Below are 23,321 nucleotides of genomic sequence, written 5' to 3' on the forward strand. Positions count from 1 at the left end.
GTGTATGTGCCTATTGCACCACCTCAACGAAAGAAAATGGGACCTCAAAGAAAGATTGGAATTTATATTGGTTATGATAGTCCATCGATCATTCGATATCTTGAACCACAGACAGGCGACGTGTTCACAGCACGTTTTGCTGATTGTCATTTTAATGAGGAAATCTTCCCAATGTTAGGGGGAGAACAGAAACATACCGAAAAAGAAATTACATGGTATGTATCATCATTGTTACATCTGGATCCAAGAACAAAACAATGTGAAAAAGATGTACAGCAAATTGTGCACTTGCAAAGAATAGCAAATCAAATACCAGATGCATTTGCAGACACAAAAGGGGTAACTAAATCATATATACATGCTGCAAATGCCCCTGCTCGAATTGAAATTCCGAAGAAACAAATTGAAGATAGTCATGATGTCATTAAACGCCTGAAGCGTGGAAGGCCAGTTGGTTCCAAGGATAAAAATCCTCGAAAAAGAAAATTCATAGAGAAACACAATGATCACAAAATAGAGAATGATGTTCCTGAAGAAACACATAATGATCACAAAATAGAGAATGATGTTCCTGAAGAAACACATGATGATGAAAATGTTTTGTCAGAACCACAAACTGACGAGAATCATGAAATCTCTATCAATTATATTAATACTGGAAAAATATGGAACCGAAAAGATATAGAAGAAATTGATGATATATTTTCTTATAATGTGGCAATCGACATCATAAATGATAATGAAGATCATGAACCAAAATCTTTTGGTGAATGTAAAAATCGGCAGGATTGGATAAAATGGAAAGATGCCATCCAGGTTGAATTGGATTCGCTAAATAAACGTAATGTTTTTGGACCTATAGTCCTTACACCTGAAGGTGTAAAACCTGTTGGATACAAATGGGTTTTTATTCGAAAGCGAAATGAGAAAAATGAAATAGTAAGATATAAAGCTCGACTTGTTGCACAAGGTTTTTCTCAAAGGCCTGGAATTGATTATGAAGAAACGTATTCTCCTGTGATGGATGCAATTACGTTTCGGTATTTGATTAGCTTGGCAGTATCTGAAAATTTAGAAATGCGTCTTATGGATGTTGTTACAGCCTACTTATATGGATCACTTGATAGTAATATATATATGAAAATCCCTGAAGGATTTAAGATGCCTGAAGCACAAAGTTCAAAACCCAGAGAATGTTATTCTGTGAAATTACTAAGATCATTATATGGGTTGAAGCAATCCGGCAGAATGTGGTATAATAGGCTAAGTGATCACTTGATGAAAAAGGGATATGTAAATAATTCAATATGCCCTTGTGTTTTCATTAAGAAAACAACATCCGGATGCGTAATTATTGCTGTATATGTTGATGATTTAAACATCATTGGAACAAATAAGGAAATTCAAGAAGTTGTGTCATACTTGAAAGAAGAATTTGAAATGAAGGATCTTGGAAAAACCAAGTATTGTCTGGGTTTACAAATTGAACAAAAAGAATGTGGAATATTTGTTCACCAGACAAATTATACAGAAAAGATCCTTAAACGTTTTAATATGGACAAATCAAATCCTTTAAGTACTCCAATGGTTGTTAGATCATTAAACATAGAAAAGGATCCATTCCGTCCATGTGAAGATGATGAAGATATTCTTGGTCCAGAAGTACCATATCTAAGTGCTATCGGTGCCCTTATGTATCTTACAAATTGTACAAGGCCTGATATATCTTTTGCCGTAAATTTATTGGCAAGATTTAGCACATATCCAACAAAGAGACATTGGAACGGAATTAAACATATATTCCGTTATCTACGAGGAACGACAGACTTGGGACTTTTGTATTCAAAAGATGCTAATCCAAGTATAATTGGTTATGCCGATGCTGGATACTTATCTGATCCACACAAAGCACGTTCTCAAACTGGATATGTATTTACTCGTGGAGGCACTGCAATTTCTTGGCGTTCACAGAAACAAACACTTGTAACAACTTCATCAAATCATGCCGAGATTATTGCACTACATGAAGCAAGCCGTGAATGTGTGTGGTTAAAATCAATGACTCAACATATCCAAATCTCATGCGGATTATCATTCGACGAGAAGCCTGTGATACTATATGAAGATAATGCTGCATGTGTTGCTCAAATGAAAGAAGGATACATAAAAAGCGACAGAACTAAACATATTCCTCCTAAGTTCTTCGCATTCACCAAGGAGCTTGAGAAGAATAAATGTATTGATGTTCGTCACATTCAATCAAGTGAAAACTCATCAGATCTCTTCACAAAGGCACTTCCTACGACAATATTCAGAAAGCACATATATAATATTGGGATGCGCAATCTACGAAATTTGTGAAGAATTGTTCGTGTCAACATGAGGGGGAGTTTACGTGACTGCACTCTTTTTCCCTTACTATGGTTTTTATCCCAATGGGTTTTTCCTAGTAAGGTTTTTAACGAGGCAGTATAAAAACACGTAATGTATACAATCATTATGATCATCATCACAAGGGGGAGTGTTGAAAAATTATTTAAAAATGTGTTAAATATTTGTGTTGAAAATGTGAATGTTGAATGTTGAAAATTAGGTAAAATTAGGTGTTGAATATTGAAAATTAGTGTGTGATGATGTAGGTAATGATGTATTTTATTTTTGGATTATTTGTAAAAATTTTCTATAAATAGATCTCTCATTTGTGAAGAAAATCACAATTGAGTTGAGAGAAAAATATTATAAAGTGTGTAGTGTGATAATTTTGAGAGTTTGAGATTTTTACTTTTTTACCGTAAATTTTTACTTTTTCACAACAATAAAATGTATTTTTAATGTACTTTTTTAAAAATTTTATCAAACCTAAAAAAAAGTCGAGATTTTTCTTCAAATTTATTATCAAATAATCAGATCCGAACAAGATACTGGTTTAATCAAGCTACAATATTATCACAAAATATAGATTCAACATTAACTAATATACCTAAACGATCGTTTCGACGGATGTAAACTTGATGTTTGAGTTTCCAAATTCGATTTATATTCATAGTCCATAGCTTGTACGACAAGTTTAACTCAGAGAAAATTATGTGTTTTTTTCAAGATCGTCATTTTCACATTTATTTGACAATATCATCATCCATCAAGCAAGTTATCTCTCAAAGAGCACCTATAATAGACTTCAGAAATCAAAACAGTATTTTTTAAGGAATATTCGGAGAATATATTTACAATTGTTGAATAATTTATCTAGAAGTTGCCCAAATAATGGCACAGGGACAATAAGGTCCTCATCAAGACAGGAAAACTGAGCATTCGTGCCTACCTCGGTGCAACGGGCCAGGCAGACCCAAAGAAAAAGATTAGAAAAAGATTAAAGGGCTTTCATAGGGAGAAACACACAAAAAGTAACATTCGCAAAGCGTAAAAAAAGCGAGCATTTTTTTTAAAGTAACTTAATTTAATGATTATTTTTTGGAAAGATTAATTTCCTGATTATTGACACTACCTGATGGTTGATTTTGACTGCATATAGGAAAATGAAAGACTAGAAGCCAAAAATCAAAATCCCATATTCGAATTTTTTTAGAACTATCGGTATAAGAGCAAGGGGGTGTAACCGGGGTGTCGAGATGCCTCAATGTGCATGCTCGCACAAGGTCTAGTTGGAAACGTCTCCATATAATGAACTCAACTAACAGTCACATTTAACGTATTATATAAGATTCTAGTTAGAAACCCAAGTACGAGAAAGGTTATGAGTAGTTGCTTCCAATTGTGAATTGCCTGTAGAACCCTGGTGGACAAACACGAAGATGAATCCTTAACTATAATCTTTTGGCCGCTTTCAGAGAAAATTTGAAAGAGATCCATCGGTGTTGATCTGAGGGATGGTTTCTCTACATTTACTATAATATCTTTTGTTCTTTAGCTTTATTTTACTGCTCGAGGTTTTATGACAAAAATGAATTCCCTTCATAATTCATTCAGCTTTAACGGGGAAAACCAGTCATAGAATTTAACAAAATGACAACACAAACTATGATAAAAGGGTATCTGTAACAAAACCAGAAGAGCACAACAACACCCCAGACTTCTACAGCCAAATGCCTATGTTGAAAAATTTGTCAATTCCAGCCATCAATCTCTACAGGTCTTGTACAGTCAAACCTACACACGACAGTGAAAAATTCAATCACTCGGTGTAAGCTGTCGAGTTGATGAAAGTGAAACGACCATTAAAAAGCACAAAACACAGACTATCTACAATAAAAGTTGTCAAAATGTGGGCAATCCTCTAGTAGCCAGTTTGGCTTTAGTACAACAGAACAGACAAGAGTTCATCCTCAAAACAAACTATTTAAGAACTGTCCAAGACTAAACATGACTTGAGGAAAAAAAATAGCATACCTGGCGGGAGGGATTGCTTCAACTTGTTGGCCTTCTCGGTGTCAAAAACACAAAGTGTGTAAAGGTACTTAGAGCAACGAACCTTAAACTTCACTGCATCCTTAGTCCTCTTAATTTTCACGGAACGTGCGTCCTTCCTTCTTGCAGTAAGAAGGAAATCTTTGATCTCATGGATTTGCTTAGGCTGGAGATTAACAATAGCCACCATATATCAATTGGAAACCCATACAAAGTATTATAAGCTAACTAGAAGCAATATAGTTAAGGCACGCGAGAACAAATTATTTTGGACCTATAAAGAAGGAGAAGCTTAACCAAGAGCATTAAGGTAACAGGTAGAAATGCAGTAATTTTTGTGTCAAAAGTAAACTTTCTCTCTGATTTTAAGAGAATTGAATCACACAAAAAATCAACTCATAACACTGGATTTTTTAAATGAGATTGAAGCAGAAGATTTAACATCCGCGTGGGTTATAATTTTATGGGTTTTAGCTTATTCTATTAACTTGAAAATCAAATATATTGCTAATTTATTAATTCAAAAACAAAGAATTTGTAACAAGGGTTTCATTCAGGAATTATGCAATAGACTTTAAACTTCTCATCTATACCTTTTATGCTGATAACATCATTACGGAATCTAAAACATCCACAACAACAATGGTTCTGAATTCTCTCCTAAATCATATACTTAATTATTATAACATGAAATCAAACCCATTCAATATTGTCAATCATACTGCTTGTGGAATGAAGTCAAATTCCATAATCATCATATTTAAAACATTTAGAATATCAATATTTGCACAAAACCTGAACAGCTAATCTTTCACCGAAGAATTATGCAAATGAGGTATTGTTCACAACTGCATTGTTCTAAAAGCAGTAAACCACATCAGATAAGCATCAAACTTCATTCTAAACATGAGCGCAATCCATATTCTCAATTCATTTCACACAAAATATATCACGAAAACGTAAAACATTTACCACAAAGATTCAAGACATCACAGACAGAAGATTCTCCGTCACAAATATCGGCTAAACAAATTAGAATAGCTTTTCAATGTGTAAAATGAGCACACTTACCATTGTCTCCGGCGATCTTAAGCTTCTGTCCTAGCTTGCCGGGAGTACTTGAAGTAGCAAAAACCCTAGATCTTGAATTTGCATATTTATAGCAAACGGATTCAGTTATCGGCTCGTTCAAAAAAAATTAATTATGGGCCCGAGTTGGACCAACCTATCTGTTTAGCCCATATAATTTGGGCCTACAATAGGTCTATTAGCTGTTTTTGGGCTCCAAGCATAAACCGTGGTTTTATGAGAAAAATCTTGGTGAAATGAATCATACTGTGTCAGCCGGATTTTTTTTTTTTTTTTTTTTATTAGGAAGACGTTTGTCTCAATCTCTTCTCAAACCCCATATTATATTTAGAATTTGAGGATTTTGTATCAGATAGACTATAAGTCATCGATATGTAGGACCGAAATTTGACTAATCGTTATAATTTATATATGGAATTCTTGGTTTAATTTAATATAAAATATAATTTGTAAGATCGATACATTTTTATGTAAAGAGGAATCATGAGAATTTTTTTTTTCATTTAAATTATGTGTTTTATTTTTTATATTTTATGTATGTTGTTTTTTAAAAGAAATAAGAATGCTACGGAAGGGGTATTTTCTGACTTTAAAAATTGGAGTATTTTGGAAACCAAATATGATTAGTTGGTTAATACTTAATACGTGGTTCTCTCACTTATTTTAGGTTACAGATAATAATATAATATGGATATATAAGTCTAGTATTCACGTGGTGTATGAAATTAATCATATTTGCTTAACATATCAGTAAATTTAAATAGTAAAATTTTGTATATAAAATAATAGATTTAAGGTTTTTATTTAAATTTATTTAAACTTTAGGTTGTATATTTGTTTCAATTTATCACGTTATATTTTAAAAAAGCAAAACAAAACAAAACAGCATTTAAAAATAAATAAAATATTATTATTAGTTGGTAATGTCGAGGAACATTTAAATTAAAATGTTATAAATGCAAAATAGAAGCAATACTTGAGAATTGAATTAAAAAAAACTAAATTTAGTTTGTTCATTTAGGTTCTTTATATTGGGACTATTGGAATGATAAAATTGGATAAAAGAGAGTGACTGATTAATAATATAATATTTTGTGAGTTTTTTTTTTAATTCGAAATAAAAAATGGGTTGCAATATCAGATTACCTTCGTACCACCCATCTAATATTGAAATTACATTATCTAAGAACTTAATGATATTTTCCTTCTCTCATCCTAAATATTGCGGGATCTGGTTTTCAAAATAAAACACAATGATTTCAATAAAACTTCAAGTGATCAAGTCCAAATAATTTTCGCGAATATTAAACATGCACCAGGGGTATTCGAACACAGTAGCAATCGAATATAGAGCAAAATAAATCAGCTCACAAGCGTATCCAAGTGCTCCAGTCAAATTCGAAAACGTTTGCGTCGGAGTCATGTTTATCTAACATACAAACACGAGAGAATCGGATCTATAGGCATGAGAAAACAAAAGTATCCCAAAAGAGAAGTAGTGATCACTTGGATGACCAACTTCTTCTTCCTATATCATTCATGCAACAGGGATTCGGAGGCTCTTATTCCTATTTCCTTCCACATCCCACTAGTTCGTGTTATCTATATATGGTCATGATCAGTCAATGTGCCTTGTTCTTCCCGAAAAGCAAATTTATCGAGTATGTGTTCCCTTTCTGTGCCGCAGTTTCTACGCGCTTTGCACCAATCTAAAATCATTTGCCCAAAAATTTAGACGGGCAGAGAGGATATGAAAACTTGATATAATCATACATAAAATAACTCATGTTCAGTATGCCATACATTTTAGTTTAGACATGAGTGGCCAAAAGTTCTCTTAGGACACTAGAAACATGGATCTTTACCCGAGAACAATCGACTAATGAGTTATTTCTTGTTAGATATGGATATGGCAACTGACAGGAGAGTTATATGATCGACTCGATTGGGTATGGTTCGAAAGGGGTTCCAGGGAATGGGAATATTATGAATCAAGTTATAAATCTATACAGTTTTAACTTTCGGTTGGTAGCTATACAGTGAAGACGACAGATGGTAAATATCAGATAACAACAGCTGGTAGATGATACCTTATCCATGAGCCAGTATCCAACTGTTGGAATATACTGCATCAGGTACATGACAGCTAGCACAGGCTGCACTAAGAAAACCTTAACATCATTCTATATTAAAGTATATTTCATGGCAACAAAATGAAGAAAAAATATTGAGAAATGGGTTTGCTATAATTCACATGTGCAGGACGAAGAAATATTATAGCCCATCTAGTGAAAAGCACAAATAAATAAATACAACCCGAACATATCCCTGATTGACTCCATTCCAGTCTGGGCCCTCCAGATCCAAAATAAGATCGAAATCAGATTGGATTCAAGACCTGATATTTTCTCTTCTTGCTTTCTCCTTCTTTTATCCCGCTAGCCACATGGGCGACAAGGAGTCCATGTTTGTGGAATTCAAAATTAAAATACGAAATTGAACTACACCTCAATTAACGAACCTGATGTGAAATCCAAGCTTCCTTCAGACCATGAGTTGCAGCAATTATTGTGAGCTCTGCACACCTCTCTGAAGACACTCGTTTCTGGAAAGTAATAAGTGAACACTTCAGAAGAACTTCATCAAGCCACTTTCCAGCCAAAAGTTGTGCACCAACAACAAATGAAGTAATAAAAGGCTCAATAACATGGTTTCTTTAAATTGATGAAACCAGAATCTGAAGTGCTGCTTCCCGCAATGGAAGACTAATATTGAAAATAAATCCTACTTTAAAAATCAAACAAGAGCGTAGAAAGACTGCATAGGCAATATGTGATGAATTGACATTAAAATTTGATTGGCCGTTAGCATTAGTAGATGCTTAAAATATTGATGTAATTAGCATTAGTAGATGCTTAAAATATTGATGTACTGCAATAGTATAGTAATTCACTTAGCATTATTCAGTGATTCCTGATTCTACACAAACTAGAATTCCGATGTGAATAGCGATGGAGATATCGATACATCGATTTCATCCTTTTATCTTACGAGCCAGAAGCAACAGTAGTCAACAAGGTAAAGCAAACAGAATGGACAGGCTATTAACAAATTTTTTAATAGCATTTGGTGGATCTTTAAAAATTTATTCATGGAGTAGTACTTTATGTGTTTACCTCAGAAGAACCCTTTTCTGAGGTACTTGTCATTACAGGCCCAGGATAAACGACAGTCACCTTGATTCCTCTCGTATAAAGCTGAAGAAGAAAAAAAGGCGAACGCAGAAATAAGAGTTAAAATCTAGGATTCCATGTTTGAAGCTTACAAACTGGTTTTGTGAATGTCATCATGCATAAAATGTAATTTCTTTGTCAATTTCCCTTTCAAATGTCGTAACCCAAGTTTTTCAAAAAACACGGTGTTTAGAATGATTAAGAAGTTTGCTCCTATATTTAATGCTATTTCATGTTCAAGAATATCCAAGTTATAGCTTGGATTTAATAGGATGTATCTTCCTGATTTTTCCAAATCATTAAGATTACAGGACACCAAATGTTGTTTATACTCACTGCAGACGTGCATAAACAAACAAGAGATTGATAATAGAGGTATTTTATTTTCCTCCACTTTTACGGTTTCAGAGCAAGTTCATTAAAACCTTTCTCCCATGGTTAAAAGGCGATGACCAAAGCCAGAAAAGGAGATTCATCTGTGTCCCCGAAGGCATATTACAAAAAAAGATTTTACATACTTCAAATGAATAGTGTTTGGAAAAAAATAACACCGAAATAGGATATATACACTCAAAGAAAAATAGTATAAAATATGAATGAAAGCCACACCTCAGATCGCAGTGTATGAAAATACCCATTCACAGCAAATTTGGAAGCAGAGTAGACAGCCTGTCCAGGAGCGGGGGCCTTTCCTGCAGCACTGCTCATCTATGCAAAGCCGTGGAAACAAAATTTGAAGGGTCAGAGATGGATACAACTTGAAAACAAAATTTGTAGGACATTCATACAATCCAGTCAGGCTTATGACATTCTGAAATGGGAGACTGAAGAAGTGTAGAGGCATGGAAATCTTGGACTTCGATTCATAAAAAAAGACGGTTGAGCAAAACTCAGTTAAAAGCTAATGCAGTGTATTTGAATGTCAAAGCAGTTTCAGACACACAAGATGGACCACCTGCAAGTCTGCGAAATGAAACATTGCATGAAACATACCACAACAAAATGTCCACTGCCCCGCTTCAACATGTGAGGTGCCAAGAGTCGCGTTAGAGATATTGGCCCCAGTACATTGACATCAAATGTAGCCTAATAAGAAAGCATATATTCAGATGATTAATCTCCGCGAGCTCTCCTGACTTAAACATAAGTAACATAATTCAACTCTTATAATAAACTTATATAAATGGGGAATTAAATTTGATATCCCTTCAACGGAAAATAAATAAATGAAAGTTGTGCTTGCTCAGTGAGTCAGCTAGGTGATGCAGAACAGTAGAAGTAACAATACAGATACTGTATGGATATGATATGCAAGAGTACATATTGAAAATTCTATTCAGTTCTGAAGCATGCCACAGCAAACTATGACATTCACCTAAGAAAATACTTGCAACCAGTATCCATACGGACATTTTGAGTCTAAAGACAGAAGAGCTCTTAATAAATGAGGTGTCATCAACTTAATTTATGCAAATTACTTTCCTAATCAAAGAACATACTCGAGCATCTGCTACCATCTAATTTTTTCCTCTCGCCCTTCCATGATAAAAATTCATATATACAGAGATCCAATCTTGTAACTACAGTCTTACGTCAATATAAAACAAGCACTTTTTATGAGTAATCTCACTTTCACTAGAATAAAAAAATCAAAACATATCGAAACAAATTTGTCACTGTAAACTACCTATGTGGTTGAAGGCTGAAGTGAAATAAGTAGAGATGAAAAATGGGTGAAGAAAAATGGCTGAGAATTTTAGAAGCTTATTAGATACATAGAAAAAATATAGTAATTTTCGGTTGTCATTCAAATGTTTTGTACTTCCCCTTTCTACAAAGTTACACCTTCATGCACCCGGTGTGTTCCCCTGCTATCTTCTCACAAGAAGTCAATTCTTCTACCACAAGAATAACTTGGTTGGCCAAGTTTCGTATATAGAAAATTCTCAAAAGCTTGATATTATTAAATTATTTTTATGTTGCATTTGGATTGAAGGATTTTAAATCCATATATTTCAAATGTATTTTTGTAGTTTTGGAGAATAAATATCATAATATTCAAATTCACTCATGAATGTTTTATATAGTGTTTTATATTAATTAAAATGGATTTCAAGTTCACCCAATAATGGATGCATTTGAAATTTGTTTTATTTTGTGTAACTAATGTGTAAATAAGTATGTATGAATTTAATATTTCATTTATTGTTCATTGTTAACAACAATACTACAATTTAAATCTATCGATTTCAAATTCATTCATCCAAATACAACTTTAGGTTTCTAATCAAACTGTCAAGCTAGACCAGAATATCAATCGGAAGAAACAAATAAAAGCAACATTTGTGACAGGTCACCAGTAAAATAAATAGGAGAGATTTTAACCCCATGCAATACCTTGAGACTTTCTTCTGTCACATCCAATGCCGTTGTTTTCTGCTAGGAGAACAGAGTCAAATAACTATCCCAAGACAATTCACCACTCTGGAAATACTCAAAACTTGTTTCATCATAAAAGACTACAAAGCGCAAATTACATTGAAGAGCGGAAAATTAGTTGGATCTAGCAAGTCAATAGGTCTATATATCTGTAGTTCTGGCGTCTAGTATCAGTGGTCACTGCCGACGAACCTTAACTTCCACACTCCAACCCACGAATGTCAAATGATACATAAAAGAAAAGAACAAAACAAAGGTACAAATAAAGGGTGCATCTAATTTTTGCTATGAACCTTACTTATATTTATTCCTCACAAAAACAGTTTGTAAAAAACCCTTTCATCTCCCTGTTCATTTATTCTCACAAAATCGCTGTTAAAATTCTAGAAAGAACCAATGGGTGTCGCTTTAGTCTATGATTTCTATCCATAGAAGAGTCTGATGTCAAAAGTGATTAATTTTTTGTATATCAGATAATACTTCTGTCCGGCACTTGCATAAATATAGTATTATTTCAGGAGCAATTCACTTGCGTATATAATCTGTTTCACTGAAGTTATTGTGCAAGAGACATATTCACATACAGGGCGTTCATATGCGGCATTGTGGAACATGTAATCCACACCAGCATCACCAAAACAAGATTCTGCTTTCTGTACAGCCTCTCTCAGATATTCTTCGCCTTGAGACAAATCCAAAGGTAATATCATTACCTCATCTGGTGCATGTTTTCCTGTCTTAGCCATTAAATGGTCAAGATAAGAGAACGCTAAGGACATTCACATCAGTTCTAAAAGATGTCAGAAAGGCGGTAAAAAAGGATCACAAACCAGTCAAATTTTTCTTCACTCGCTCCAATTCCACTTCATTTCGAGCAGATATGATAAGCTTTGCTCCAAAACTAGCAACTTGTCTAGCAAGCACTTCCCCTTTTCACCAAACACATACATATAGAACAAGTCAGCTGTCGATCATTCATGTCTGTGAAGAACAGAAATAGCAGGTTTACATAAATGCATTTTGGGGACATGTAATAACATAATTGATCCAAGACCAACCGAACACAGAGGAATAACATTTCAAGTGTTCTCATTCCAGCATTAATTTCAGAAACCATTGTTCACCAACTTACAAAGTTGAATAAATCATGGCTATTTAGTTACCACAGAAACTGCTTTCATGTATCATACAAGCCTTGAATATATAGCTAATGATTTTTGAATTTTTCTTTTTGGTGCACTTTGTAATCCTGAGGGACTCGTGTTTCAGATATTGGGTGTTCTTGGACTAGTCCCCCTCCCATGTACATTGTTTTCTAGTGTTCAATAAAAATACCCTTGCTTAAAAAAAAAATATAACTGTTCATATCAATTTATAGCTAAACTGAGCGGACAACCTCAACTAAAGGGCTTTATTTACGTAACACAACAAACTTCAGGGATATTCCAATTCAAACGACAAAATCTCATGGAATCTTAACACCGCTGCTAGGCAGCCTAAATTTTCAATTGCAGACAATTACGAGAGAAGATATCTATTTAACAACCAAGTGAAATAATTATCACAACTAAGAAAGTTTAAAATTTCAACATTCAGAAAAATAGTTTTTTCAAAGTTTTCAAGAAATTTATTATCTCACATTTTGAATTGACAATTCAGAGTAAAAGTATCACGTTTTCCCCGCACCTTGTTCAAACATGTCCTTTCATTTCACCTTTCTAATTCAATCATCACAAAATATCCCTCACTCACCATATACATTTCAATCCATGATCCACTCGTTATCCCAAAGATAATGAAATCATTTTTATACAATTTTTTTTAACTCGAGTTTAGTACTGAACCCCAGAAAACTTCTTATCAAAAATCTAAATGTCGATGAAAGATTGGCAACACTTAAAATGATGGCATAGCGTAGGCGGCTAGACAGAGAGTAGAACCACCAATTTATTACATCCTAACAATTAGAAAAAAAATTATTAACATTTTAAAACCACGTACCAATGCCGCGGCTGGCTCCTGTAATCCACACAACCTATTCATTCATGCGAAAGAAGCAAAAATTAATAATAATAAAAAAAGAAAGAAACCACTTATATTCAACAGTCCAAACAAGGAAACAAGCGTTTCCTAACCTTATCCTCAATCTCTTCGCGCTTCACCTGCTTCCTTGACATCAAAGTAAAATCCCCTGTAAATTTTGAGAAAGAGATGTGGCTGAAAATCCCATATTTCGCAACAAAAAATGCAGCAGCAGCACAGGGATAGCTAATTCATCAAGTTGAAATCAGTTAAATAATCATCAAATGTACCATCCGCCTTCAGGAATTTGAAGAATAATGCAAGGGAAAACAGGGCGAGTATCGAAGAACATATCAAGATCAGCATGTCTTTTTCGCCTTTTTCTGATCAGCTAGTTTACCAGGAAATGAATAAAACCGCGGATGGTTTATGGCGATCTAAGTTGCTAAAAGGGCGGCCCGTTGTTCACTGGATGCGACTTTCCGATCCATAAAATGACATATCTCGGACCCAAAATTCTATTTTAAAACAATTTTTGCATATTATATTCATCTCCAACCCATTTACTTCAAATCTTATTCTAAAAAAAATATTCTCAGAATATTCCTTTTTAAAAATATATTTAAATTATTTCTTATTAATTATTAAATATATATTTCTAATTTTATTAATATAATTATAAGTATCGTTTAATATTTATTTAAATTGTTTAATTTAAATTGTTTAATGATTATTTAAATTGTTTAATAATTATCGTTTAATATTTATTTAAATTGTTTAATAATTATTAAAAATTTATTTAATTGTTTAATATTATACGAATTGAAACATAAATTATTTAAATGGATAAAATATAATAATACATGACTTTGAATTAAAAAAACATAATACAAATACATGACATTAAATTAAAAAATACATTACAAATACAATTTCAAATATTTGAATGACCATATTCATCCCATAAATGATCAATCAAAGCATTTCTGTATATCATCTACTATCCGAATGAAAAGATTCCGAGACATTCGAAATCGTCTACGGAACATTGCTTCATTATATACTGGATTTTCAGCAAATAGTCGTTAAACAACTTACGATCAGCAATTTCACGGTCGCGTCGAATGAATATGTGACCCGGAATTGAACCTCCATGTGTGACTTCTTTTTCTTGTTGGATGATGTAGGAAGCAACCAAATTTTGTTCACGAGATATAGTTGTCAGTATTGCATTGCTTCTGTTTTGGAGATTTTCGAAGAATGGAATATCATCTTCAATATCTGACAATGAATATGAGCTAGACGATATTACATCAAATTGAAAAGTTGGATTCATTTTCGTGATATGAAGAATGCAAGATTTATGTGTTAGTAGGATAATACAATCCACATTATATAATGGTAGATTTGGAATGGTAGATGGATTTGGAACGGTAGATGGATTTGGAACGGTAGGTGCATTTGGAACGGTAGGTGCATTTGGAAGGTTATGTGTATTTGGAACGGTAGATGAATTTAGAATGGTAGGTGAATTTGGAACAGTAATTGGATTTCGAAGGGTAGATGGATTTGGAACGGTAGATGAATTTAGAATGGTAGATGAATTTGGAACTGTAATTGGATTTGGAAGGGTAGGTGGATTTGGAACGGTAGGTAGATTTGGAAGGTTATGTGCATTTTGAACGGTAGGTGAATTTGGAATGGTTAGGTGCATTTGGAACGGTAGGTGCATTTGGAATTGTATGTGAATTTGGAACGGTGGGTGCATTTGGACCGGTAGGTGCATTTGAAATGGTAGGTGGAATTTCTACTATAAATATACTCCTGATTGTTTGAATGAATTATCAAACATTACAAATCATAATCCAAATAATATATTTATTCAAAGAAAATCAATGGACTCCAGTAGCCGAACATCTAACTACTCTATCGAAGAAGATAAGCTATTATGTCATGTTTATCTTGACGTCTCGCAAAATCCTATCATCGGTATAAACCAATCCAAAGATCGATTTTGGAGTCGTATTTAAGAAGCTTTCAATGGCAGCAGATCGAATAACATGCAAGAACGCAATAGAAGATCAATGCAATGTCGCATGCAAGTTATCCTCCGTGCTGTTAGAAAATTATGTAGCTGCGTAGGCATAATTGAAAAGCTGAAGCCGAGTGGCGCATCTGAGGAAGATATTGTAAGTCATTAGTTTTAAAATATTCTAGATACGCTAACTTTATTTTTATACGGGTTGGATATTTTTGTGCAGTTGAACCGAGCAAAAGACTTAATGATGCAAGATCATAATTTCAGCCGAGGATTCAAATTCGATCATGTGTGGCCTATCATGAAAGATTTGGAGAAATTTTCGGCCAACGACAGTGCACCGATACCATTATCAAAACAACATGTCACAAATTTGGATTCGTCACAATCAGATAATCAAGAACCGGAATCTCCAATGTCAGGTTCTCAAGGAATAAATTCATTTTCAATTAATTTAAGTAGTGATGAAAATGCATGTGGAACTCCAGCTCAGCGACCACTTGGAGTGAAAAAATCCAAATTAAAGAAAAAAATAGAAGAAAATGTATCAGATTTAATTTCTACGATGAAGGAAGGTCATTGCGATCTTATCAATGTACTAGAAAAGGGAGCTACCGATATTCAACAAAATTATGATATTAAACTGTTAATGTTGCAAAATGAACAAAAAAAGCTAAAAATTTGTCAACAACAAATAGCATTGGCTGCATTTCAAGAGGAGAATAAAATTTTGTACATAGATCTGACCACAATTGGTGATCCAGAAATGCGTCAAATGGTTCAAAATGAAAGAGCAATAATTATGCAGAAAAGAGAGGAAGAACGTCGTCAACGTGAAGGCAACACATTTGGAAAATATTTTGGTGATTTTGGAGGATCTGGATCTGGACCTGATTTTCCAGATTATTGATAATTTAGTTTGATTCTCTTTTATTTAATTTCGTTTGATTCTCTTTTATCATCCTTGCACTTAAATTAAATGTATTTGATTTCGTTTTCTTATTTTAATCGTGTGTTTGAATGTTTAAATATTATTCAATAAATTTGTGTATTCGATTATGTTATTTACAGTAATGATTTACATTAACCTTTCAATTTATAGATTAATATGTTAATCAAATAAATTTCAATTATTAATACTAACAAAATATTTTTTTATTTAATATATTAATTAAATGCTTTTAAATCATTTAAAATATATTAAAGAATTCATATATTATTTATTAAATTAATCATAATTTAAAAATAATAAAAAAGTAAATAAAAATTTTTTTTTAAAAAAAATACAACACCCTGCGTCAAATTTTGACGCAGGAGATGTGGGGCGCTATTTTGGATTACCGGGACTTGAAAATAGCGTGAAACGCTATTTTCAAGTCCCGGTTGGAGATGCCCTAAGAGGCCGAAATCGCATTAAGAGGCCGGTGGTTTTTAACTTTGAGCAGGTATTTCATAAGTCGGTCTCACGTATATTTATTCGTGAGACGGATCAAATATATCCATATTTATAATCAAAATTAATATATTTGACATAAAAAGTAATACTTTTCGTTGATGACCCATATAGAATATCTGTTTCACAAAATTGTTCCGTGATAACGTCTCACATTAGTTTTTGTGTTTAACTTTAATGAGTAGATAACTACGTTGTACTAATATTTGGAATACATTGGTTTAGTACTCAAACTTTGATCTATATCATATATGTATGTTGCTAGATTCAATCAAAACTCTAAATAGTTATACTTCTTTGACTTTGATGATTAACGAATTGAATCGATAAACGATCGGCTCGAAATCAATATGAGTATAATTCGCTTTTGATCTTAAATCGATTTAATCAGCAACTTTCAGGCATTAAGATACGTTTCAAGCGTGGATGATTATCATAAGAGATTCCCAACATATCATAAGATTCTCGTTCTTGAAAATCCACACTTTTCCAAACCCAGAAAACAGACGGAATCCTAGGATTCCTTCTTGAGGCAAATACTTTTATGCATACCTCTTCTGGTTGATCCACACCATACTCTATTCTGGTAAGATGATACACACTAGCTAACAGTCCGCCAGGTGCTACATCATAGGCACATTGGGAGCGTAGATAATTGTAACCATATACATATAAAATGACAGCAATGGAATGCCAATCCTCGGGCTTTATTTGTAAAGTCTCGATTCCTTGATAATCAAAGCCTAAAGATCTATGAATTATCCTATGCTTCACCAGCCAAACAGACAAACGACCCTGCATCTTTTTTATCTCCCGCATTTTTATTTAGAATATTTCACATTCATGCATACGGTTCAAAAAAGATTGCGAAAAAAAAGCTTCCTATCTTTGACTCGTAACTTCAACCATTAGTTGGGCTGTCTTAAATGTGTCCGAAGAAGAAGAGCAAAGCGAACGAGTTAAACAAGTTTCTTTTGAAGTAGATACCTGAATGTGGACCTCTTAGAGGTTCTAACCAAGGAGTGAATGAGGTTTTTGCTTGGTCAATAGAAATGAGCGAACTGTCTATTAATCTTAAAAAATAGATAAATTTAATTTACGATAATTATTGAATCTGGAATGGAGATTCAACAAACGACTCAATAACTAACTTTGTCATTATGACTGAATAAACATATATAAATTACATTAAAATGGTATAAAAGCTAAACATCTTGAAATAAACTAGAAAGTTGGAAATGATAATCTGAAATTTACATTCTAAATTGAAATAAAGCTATGATTTTTGAAGAATGCTGCATAATTTGTTGGGCCAAACACTTTCCTAGGTGGGCTTTGACTCCCTACTTTCTTTCCTTAACCGAATTGGGTTTATTAACTTCCGAAGCTTATTATCACAATTGATTGTTGGCCTACCAGTTGTTGGGCCAGACCTGTTTGTTTTGAAACCAACCAATTATATAAAACTTTTGAATAGGTTGATGGATAAATAATAATATTTTTAGATGTCTACTAATTTAAAATAACAAATTAATTCAAATTCAATATCCACCCATTTCTATTATGTTGCAATTCGATCGAAAATCCAATCAAATTCTTTCGTTTTAGATTGGGTTAGATTCCTCGTTCCGGTAAATTTAAAACCATTCCAATCTTTTAATGAACAATTAAAACATAATCATTTGAGTAGTTTGCGATCTATTCAAGTAAAAACACTTAAAACTCGAACTCGATCGAATCAAGTCTCAATCCATTTTTAATGAAGTTGCTCGCATGCTATTTACGAGTCGCTTGACCGGACATTAGTATCCGACTTCTTTATCATCCGTGACAAAATAAACATTGGGTTTAATAATGATGTACTGTAAACTAACAATTCAATTTAGGAAAAATTAAAATCGTAGTCTTGTAACTTGGTTTGTTTTGACTTTGGTTCCACAACTTGTCAAAGTTAAATTCCAATTTAGAAACTTTGTTTTTTTTTTTTTATCCATTTTTGTCGGAAGCCGCTTAACATATTGAATATTGTTTATTTTCGTTGACTCTCTTATATGACTAATGTGACCGAAATAAAAATTTAAGTTACATACATTAAAATTTATTTAAGCAAACATATACATGACAAACGAAGAAAAACAATACTTAATATTTCAAAATTGCATGGAAAAACGTGTTGTTTCCATTTATATTTTGCATACATATATTTTAATTTGTGTAATATAGATTTTATTATCGACACATGAGTCACGTAGGAGATCATCGGTACTTACCAAATTCTAAGAAATTACATAACTAAAATATAAAAATATATCAACCTACATGAAAAAATTTAATCACGAATTTTCTTATTTCAATTTCAACCCATTTTGATTCTTAAAAAATTAAAACCACACCTCTCACTTACATAAATTAATCAAAATTTTCATATGCATTTCATCAACCGTGGAAGTTGGAACGATCAAGGTAGAGCAATACATATAATCAAGTATGGAACAACAAACGTGGAATCTTTTAAAATAAATTATTGTAAAATTATGGTCGATTCAGGATTTTTTAAAATATATAACTCAAAACCAAACAAAAAAGCGAAAAACCGAGTTAAATAAACGAATTGTAATTTAGTTGATTTTCTTCGATTATATCCGAAGCACGAAAACCATTCAATCTCACACGATAAATGTGTATTTCTCAAAATATATTGTCGAAATTATACGGCAAATGTATATTTTTCAAAACTTAAGAGTATTTATTTTGTGAGATGAGCGGATATTTGTAAGACATATATATCTGATTCATACTTAAAATGAGAAATAATATTATTAATATTTAAAAAATTAATTTTCAGAATTTGTTTCACTAAAATTTNAAAAAAAAAAAAAGTTGTGTTGAAAAAAAAAGCGTGTGAAAACTAAAAAGTCGATTTTTTTGGACCTTGAAAGAGTTGTACATCAGAAATTGTACATTCCTGAAAACTTATTCTTACGCACCGAAATCCCCAGCTTCTCTCGTCAACAAGCATCAGTCACAATGGCGGCGGTGAGGAGCGCACTGCTCAAGTACCTGAGAGTGAACGTGAGTCCCGTGCCGCTGCTTCAAAACCCTAGAGCTGCCGCGGGCGGGCTATCGCGCCTAATCCGACGCCATTTCTCGGAGGAGGCAAAGGGCTCCTTCCTCGACAAGTCCGAGGTTACCGATCGTGTTTTGACTGTTGTCAAGAATTTCCAAAAACTCGATCCGTCCAAGGTAGCCTTATCATTTCCCTATTTTCTGATTTTTCCCTGGACGCGTTCGTTTTTTCTGTGTGTGTGTGAATGTGATATCTTAGAAAGTCGGGGAAATGTTGGTTTTATGGAGGTTATGCTGTTTAACGTGTTATTTTGTTTTTCTCCACGCACTGATAGTAGAGATTTGATGTATGTGAAAGAGATGATTATAAAACATCAGGGTTAAGTACACTATTTTTTAAGTTGACCTATATGATTACAAGGGAAGAAAGATGTATTAAAAATGCTATGTCCGACTAAGAACAATGTTTGAAGAGAAAAGCGTTGAATTATTTTTTGAAGCAGCAGCGACACAGCTTGAATTTGATTGGGACTTTTGGTGATTGCGGCATATTCGCTCTACGATGACCATGAAAACAGTGAAATGCTCTAAGATGACCATGAAAATAGTGGGTTTGATGTCAAGGAATTTGTTCTTTTATTGACTGGAATTTTTTTGTGTTTTTGTTTGCCAAGGTAGTTATTTGTTGTATTTGATGTGGTGAAGGGTTGAGAAACACCATAGTTGTAGTAGTTTTTATTTTCAGGTAGAAAGCACAAGATTTGGTGCAAAAGGTGCTGCATACAGTTTGCCATTCTATTTGTGAAATGCCCTAGCAATCTTATGCACTACAAATTCATCAATGTACCCACCTAAGAACGCAATATAAGTAGTTTTTGATGAAGCTGATTTTATTTCTTCGGGCATCATGCTTAAGATTTTAAAAGGTTTTGGTCATGCGATACACTGTTTTTGCTTTTAAGAAATTGGGTGGTACATTGTTTTTATAGCTCGTTTGAAGATTTTCCGAGTCATAAAACTTTGGTGTTATTGACAGAATCATATGAAATATAACAAGGTTTTAGTAATACGTGCCAGGTTTTTTGTTTCATGTGGAAACTGATTTGACCTTGAACACCATTTTACTTAATTCTTATGAACCATGATATCATTTATATAATTATCAACAAATTTTGATAATGTCACATTGGATACGGACTAGTTTTGAAAAGTAAGAGACGTCTAAAGTGCTTGTATACAGTAAGAAAACCAATCATGTTGCCGTTCTATGTTTCTTCACGAGTTAGATAATTGAATTGATCGGTTCATCACTTGTGATACTGTTTATGGTTATCTACATGTATATAAATAGGTGGGTGATAACATGCCTGTGCGTCACACACAAATTCCTTTGGGCATGCACAGAAAGGTCCTTATTGCTTTGCTGGATTGTTTCGTAGGACTTGCATATTGATGCAATTAGGGTATAGTAAGTAGTTACTGATAGGCTCTTTCAGAAAGCTTTCTTAAATTGCTGCTGCCTAACTTCTACCTGTCCACAGTTCTTAACCATGTCTTACTGTTCTAATTCACTCTGCTTTCCATCACCCAATACAGTAATAATGAATATCCATTTTGCTTGGAGGCTGCATGATTAGGACAATCTTGATAATCTTTTATATTAATCATAGGCTGGGACAAAGATTGGAGAGTATAATTGAGTGTTGAAGCCAGCAGTATGATTTTGGAGATGGTTTTATTGAGATTGCAGGAACAGGATACACAAAACACGAACAATGAATCATGCATCTATGTATCCCTTGTGTTGTACTTTTACTTATCTAATTGCTATCTGTATCTGGATAGTTATATTTTTTCTCTCGTTGAGGGCATTGCTTCTTTTTGTTGCATGTAATTTTATTCGCTTACTGTTCTAAATACCTTTCAGGTTACACCGAATGCTCATTTCCAGAATGATCTTGGTCTAGATAGTTTAGACACTGTGGAAATTGTGATGGCTCTTGAGGAAGAGTTTGGGTTTGAGATTCCCGACAACGAAGCGGACAAAATAGACTGCATCAATCTTGCTGTTGACTTTATTGCATCTCACCCGCAAGCTAAATAATGAATCAGTATAGGCACAGGTTCTTATTTTCTCGGCGAATTCTCGGGCTAGTTTTTTGAACTCGAACATATATCATCTCTTTTCCTTTTCAAGAAAGCCAAATGCTTGTAAGTTGAACCAAGTGTTTTTTTTCCGTTTCCCGAGCTTCTTTGCTCTCCTGCATAATTCCCTGTATTGGAAACTACTGGTCACGAAGTTTAATCTTGATTTGTTAANCTGAGCTATAATTACTGGTTATTAATTTTGATTTATTTTTAAACTTGGAATAATTATTAGCGTACGATGTGGGAAGCACTAGTAAAATATTGATGCTAATAAACTCATGATCGCAACCAGAAATCTCCCAATTATGATACCATCAAATTTTTTTTAATGGAAAATAAAATATAATTAAGTATAACAAGAATATAATATTTAATGGGAAAAATTATTCCAATATGTAATTATACTTAATATAAAACTTTAGTGTACTCGATATTATATTTTATATTAAAATTTAATTTAATCAATACAAATACATAGTTTGAATTATTGAATAGTATTTTTATATATTATTATCACGAGAAAATAATATTTTTTAACTAACTTGTTCTATTTTGAGTTTTAATTTATTAATTCATCAAACTTTGCTTTTTGTACATTAACTTCTAATTTTCGGTTATTTGATCGAATTAATGAAATGGTGTCGACAAGACAACAATTTCAAGTATCACGTTAACGTTCCGGCGAAATCAAAGTTACTGAATCAAAATAAAATTTCAAATATTTAATGAAACAAAACTCAAAAAAAAGATAAACTAGTGGGAAAAAAATAATTCTCGATTGTTATTATTACATTTGAAAAACTCAAAAAACTATATTTTTTGAACATCTGGAAAACCTATTGTCAGTATGGAAGAAATGTTGACTTAGCTTCCAACCGGCGTAGTCTTTACTCTTTGTTAGAAGACTTCGACGAATCAACCTGAAACTCAAACCCTAAACCCAATAACTCACATTTGTCAAGATATTACAAAACCATCCCATTTTTATATATTCAATTAAGATGTTTGACTTTATTTATCTGAAAATTCAAAATTTTAAACTGATAACTGCAAAATAATAATTTTTAAATTATTTCCGTTACATTTGTTTTTGGGAATTTTCATTCTTATCATTTTATTTCTTTTACTCGATAATTGTAATAAATTAAAACAGATATTTTAACTCCAAATAATTGTGTTATTTGAAATTTATACGTGACGCATTTCTTCAAATCCAAATTCTTTCATGTGTTATTATAATATTGGATAATACATATATTTATTTTTATTAAATAATCCGAACCTATCACTCTTTAGTTATATAATCCAATTGATAAAATATGAAAGAAAAGTCATTGTTTTCCCTGTTTTTTTAAAAAATCAGTACCGAAAATCGTATGCTTATAAATAATTTTTAACTAATGAAAAT

The 23,321-nt window shown here is 32.8% G+C and overlaps 3 protein-coding genes across 3 annotated transcripts; 1 reads left to right on the top strand and 2 right to left on the bottom strand.

Moving 5' to 3' along the window:
- Positions 1 to 3,948: 3,948 nt before the first annotated feature.
- On the bottom strand, positions 3,949 to 5,623 carry LOC140972307 (large ribosomal subunit protein eL38z/eL38y-like). Its single transcript, XM_073434753.1, has 3 exons — positions 5,497 to 5,623; positions 4,408 to 4,591; positions 3,949 to 4,167 (listed from the first exon to the last, which is right to left on the bottom strand). Exons 1-3 carry the CDS (start codon positions 5,497 to 5,499, stop codon positions 4,145 to 4,147), a joined length of 210 nt encoding a protein of 69 aa, XP_073290854.1. The 5' UTR covers positions 5,500 to 5,623; the 3' UTR covers positions 3,949 to 4,144.
- A 1,213-nt stretch (positions 5,624 to 6,836) lies between these two features.
- On the bottom strand, positions 6,837 to 13,687 carry LOC140974066 (uncharacterized). Its single transcript, XM_073437289.1, has 12 exons — positions 13,499 to 13,687; positions 13,322 to 13,377; positions 13,188 to 13,221; positions 12,017 to 12,115; positions 11,771 to 11,919; positions 11,145 to 11,183; positions 9,741 to 9,833; positions 9,357 to 9,455; positions 8,691 to 8,771; positions 8,036 to 8,119; positions 7,605 to 7,670; positions 6,837 to 7,223 (listed from the first exon to the last, which is right to left on the bottom strand). The coding sequence occupies exons 1-12, from the start codon at positions 13,572 to 13,574 to the stop codon at positions 7,137 to 7,139; spliced, it is 963 nt and encodes a 320-aa protein (XP_073293390.1). The 5' UTR covers positions 13,575 to 13,687; the 3' UTR covers positions 6,837 to 7,136.
- A 5,964-nt stretch (positions 13,688 to 19,651) lies between these two features.
- LOC140974067 (acyl carrier protein 2, mitochondrial) lies at positions 19,652 to 22,088 on the top strand. The gene is made up of 2 exons (XM_073437290.1): positions 19,652 to 19,942; positions 21,693 to 22,088. The coding sequence occupies exons 1-2, from the start codon at positions 19,727 to 19,729 to the stop codon at positions 21,867 to 21,869; spliced, it is 393 nt and encodes a 130-aa protein (XP_073293391.1). The 5' UTR covers positions 19,652 to 19,726; the 3' UTR covers positions 21,870 to 22,088.
- The last annotated feature ends 1,233 nt before the right edge of the window (positions 22,089 to 23,321 follow it).

Source organism: Primulina huaijiensis, chromosome 3, assembly GCF_012295235.1.
Source record: "Primulina huaijiensis isolate GDHJ02 chromosome 3, ASM1229523v2, whole genome shotgun sequence".
Classification (NCBI taxonomy): Eukaryota; Viridiplantae; Streptophyta; class Magnoliopsida; order Lamiales; family Gesneriaceae; genus Primulina; species Primulina huaijiensis.

Excerpts from the sequence above, each read along its gene's own strand:
- LOC140972307 (XM_073434753.1), bottom strand. Across the intron at positions 4,168-4,407 it reads GAAGCAATCCCTCCCGCCAG|GTTTGACTGTACAAGACCTG; the intron begins GTATGCTATTTT and ends TGTCGTGTGTAG.
- LOC140974066 (XM_073437289.1), bottom strand. The coding sequence starts at position 13,574 with ATGCTGATCTTGATATGTTCTTCGATACTCGCCCTGTTTTCCCTTGCA. Across the intron at positions 8,120-8,690 it reads CAGAAAAGGGTTCTTCTGAG|AAACGAGTGTCTTCAGAGAG; the intron begins GTAAACACATAA and ends ATTACTTTCCAG. Across the intron at positions 7,671-8,035 it reads AAGCTTGGATTTCACATCAG|CCTGTGCTAGCTGTCATGTA; the intron begins GTTCGTTAATTG and ends TTCTTAGTGCAG.
- LOC140974067 (XM_073437290.1), top strand. The coding sequence starts at position 19,727 with ATGGCGGCGGTGAGGAGCGCACTGCTCAAGTACCTGAGAGTGAACGTG. Across the intron at positions 19,943-21,692 it reads AAAAACTCGATCCGTCCAAG|GTTACACCGAATGCTCATTT; the intron begins GTAGCCTTATCA and ends AATACCTTTCAG.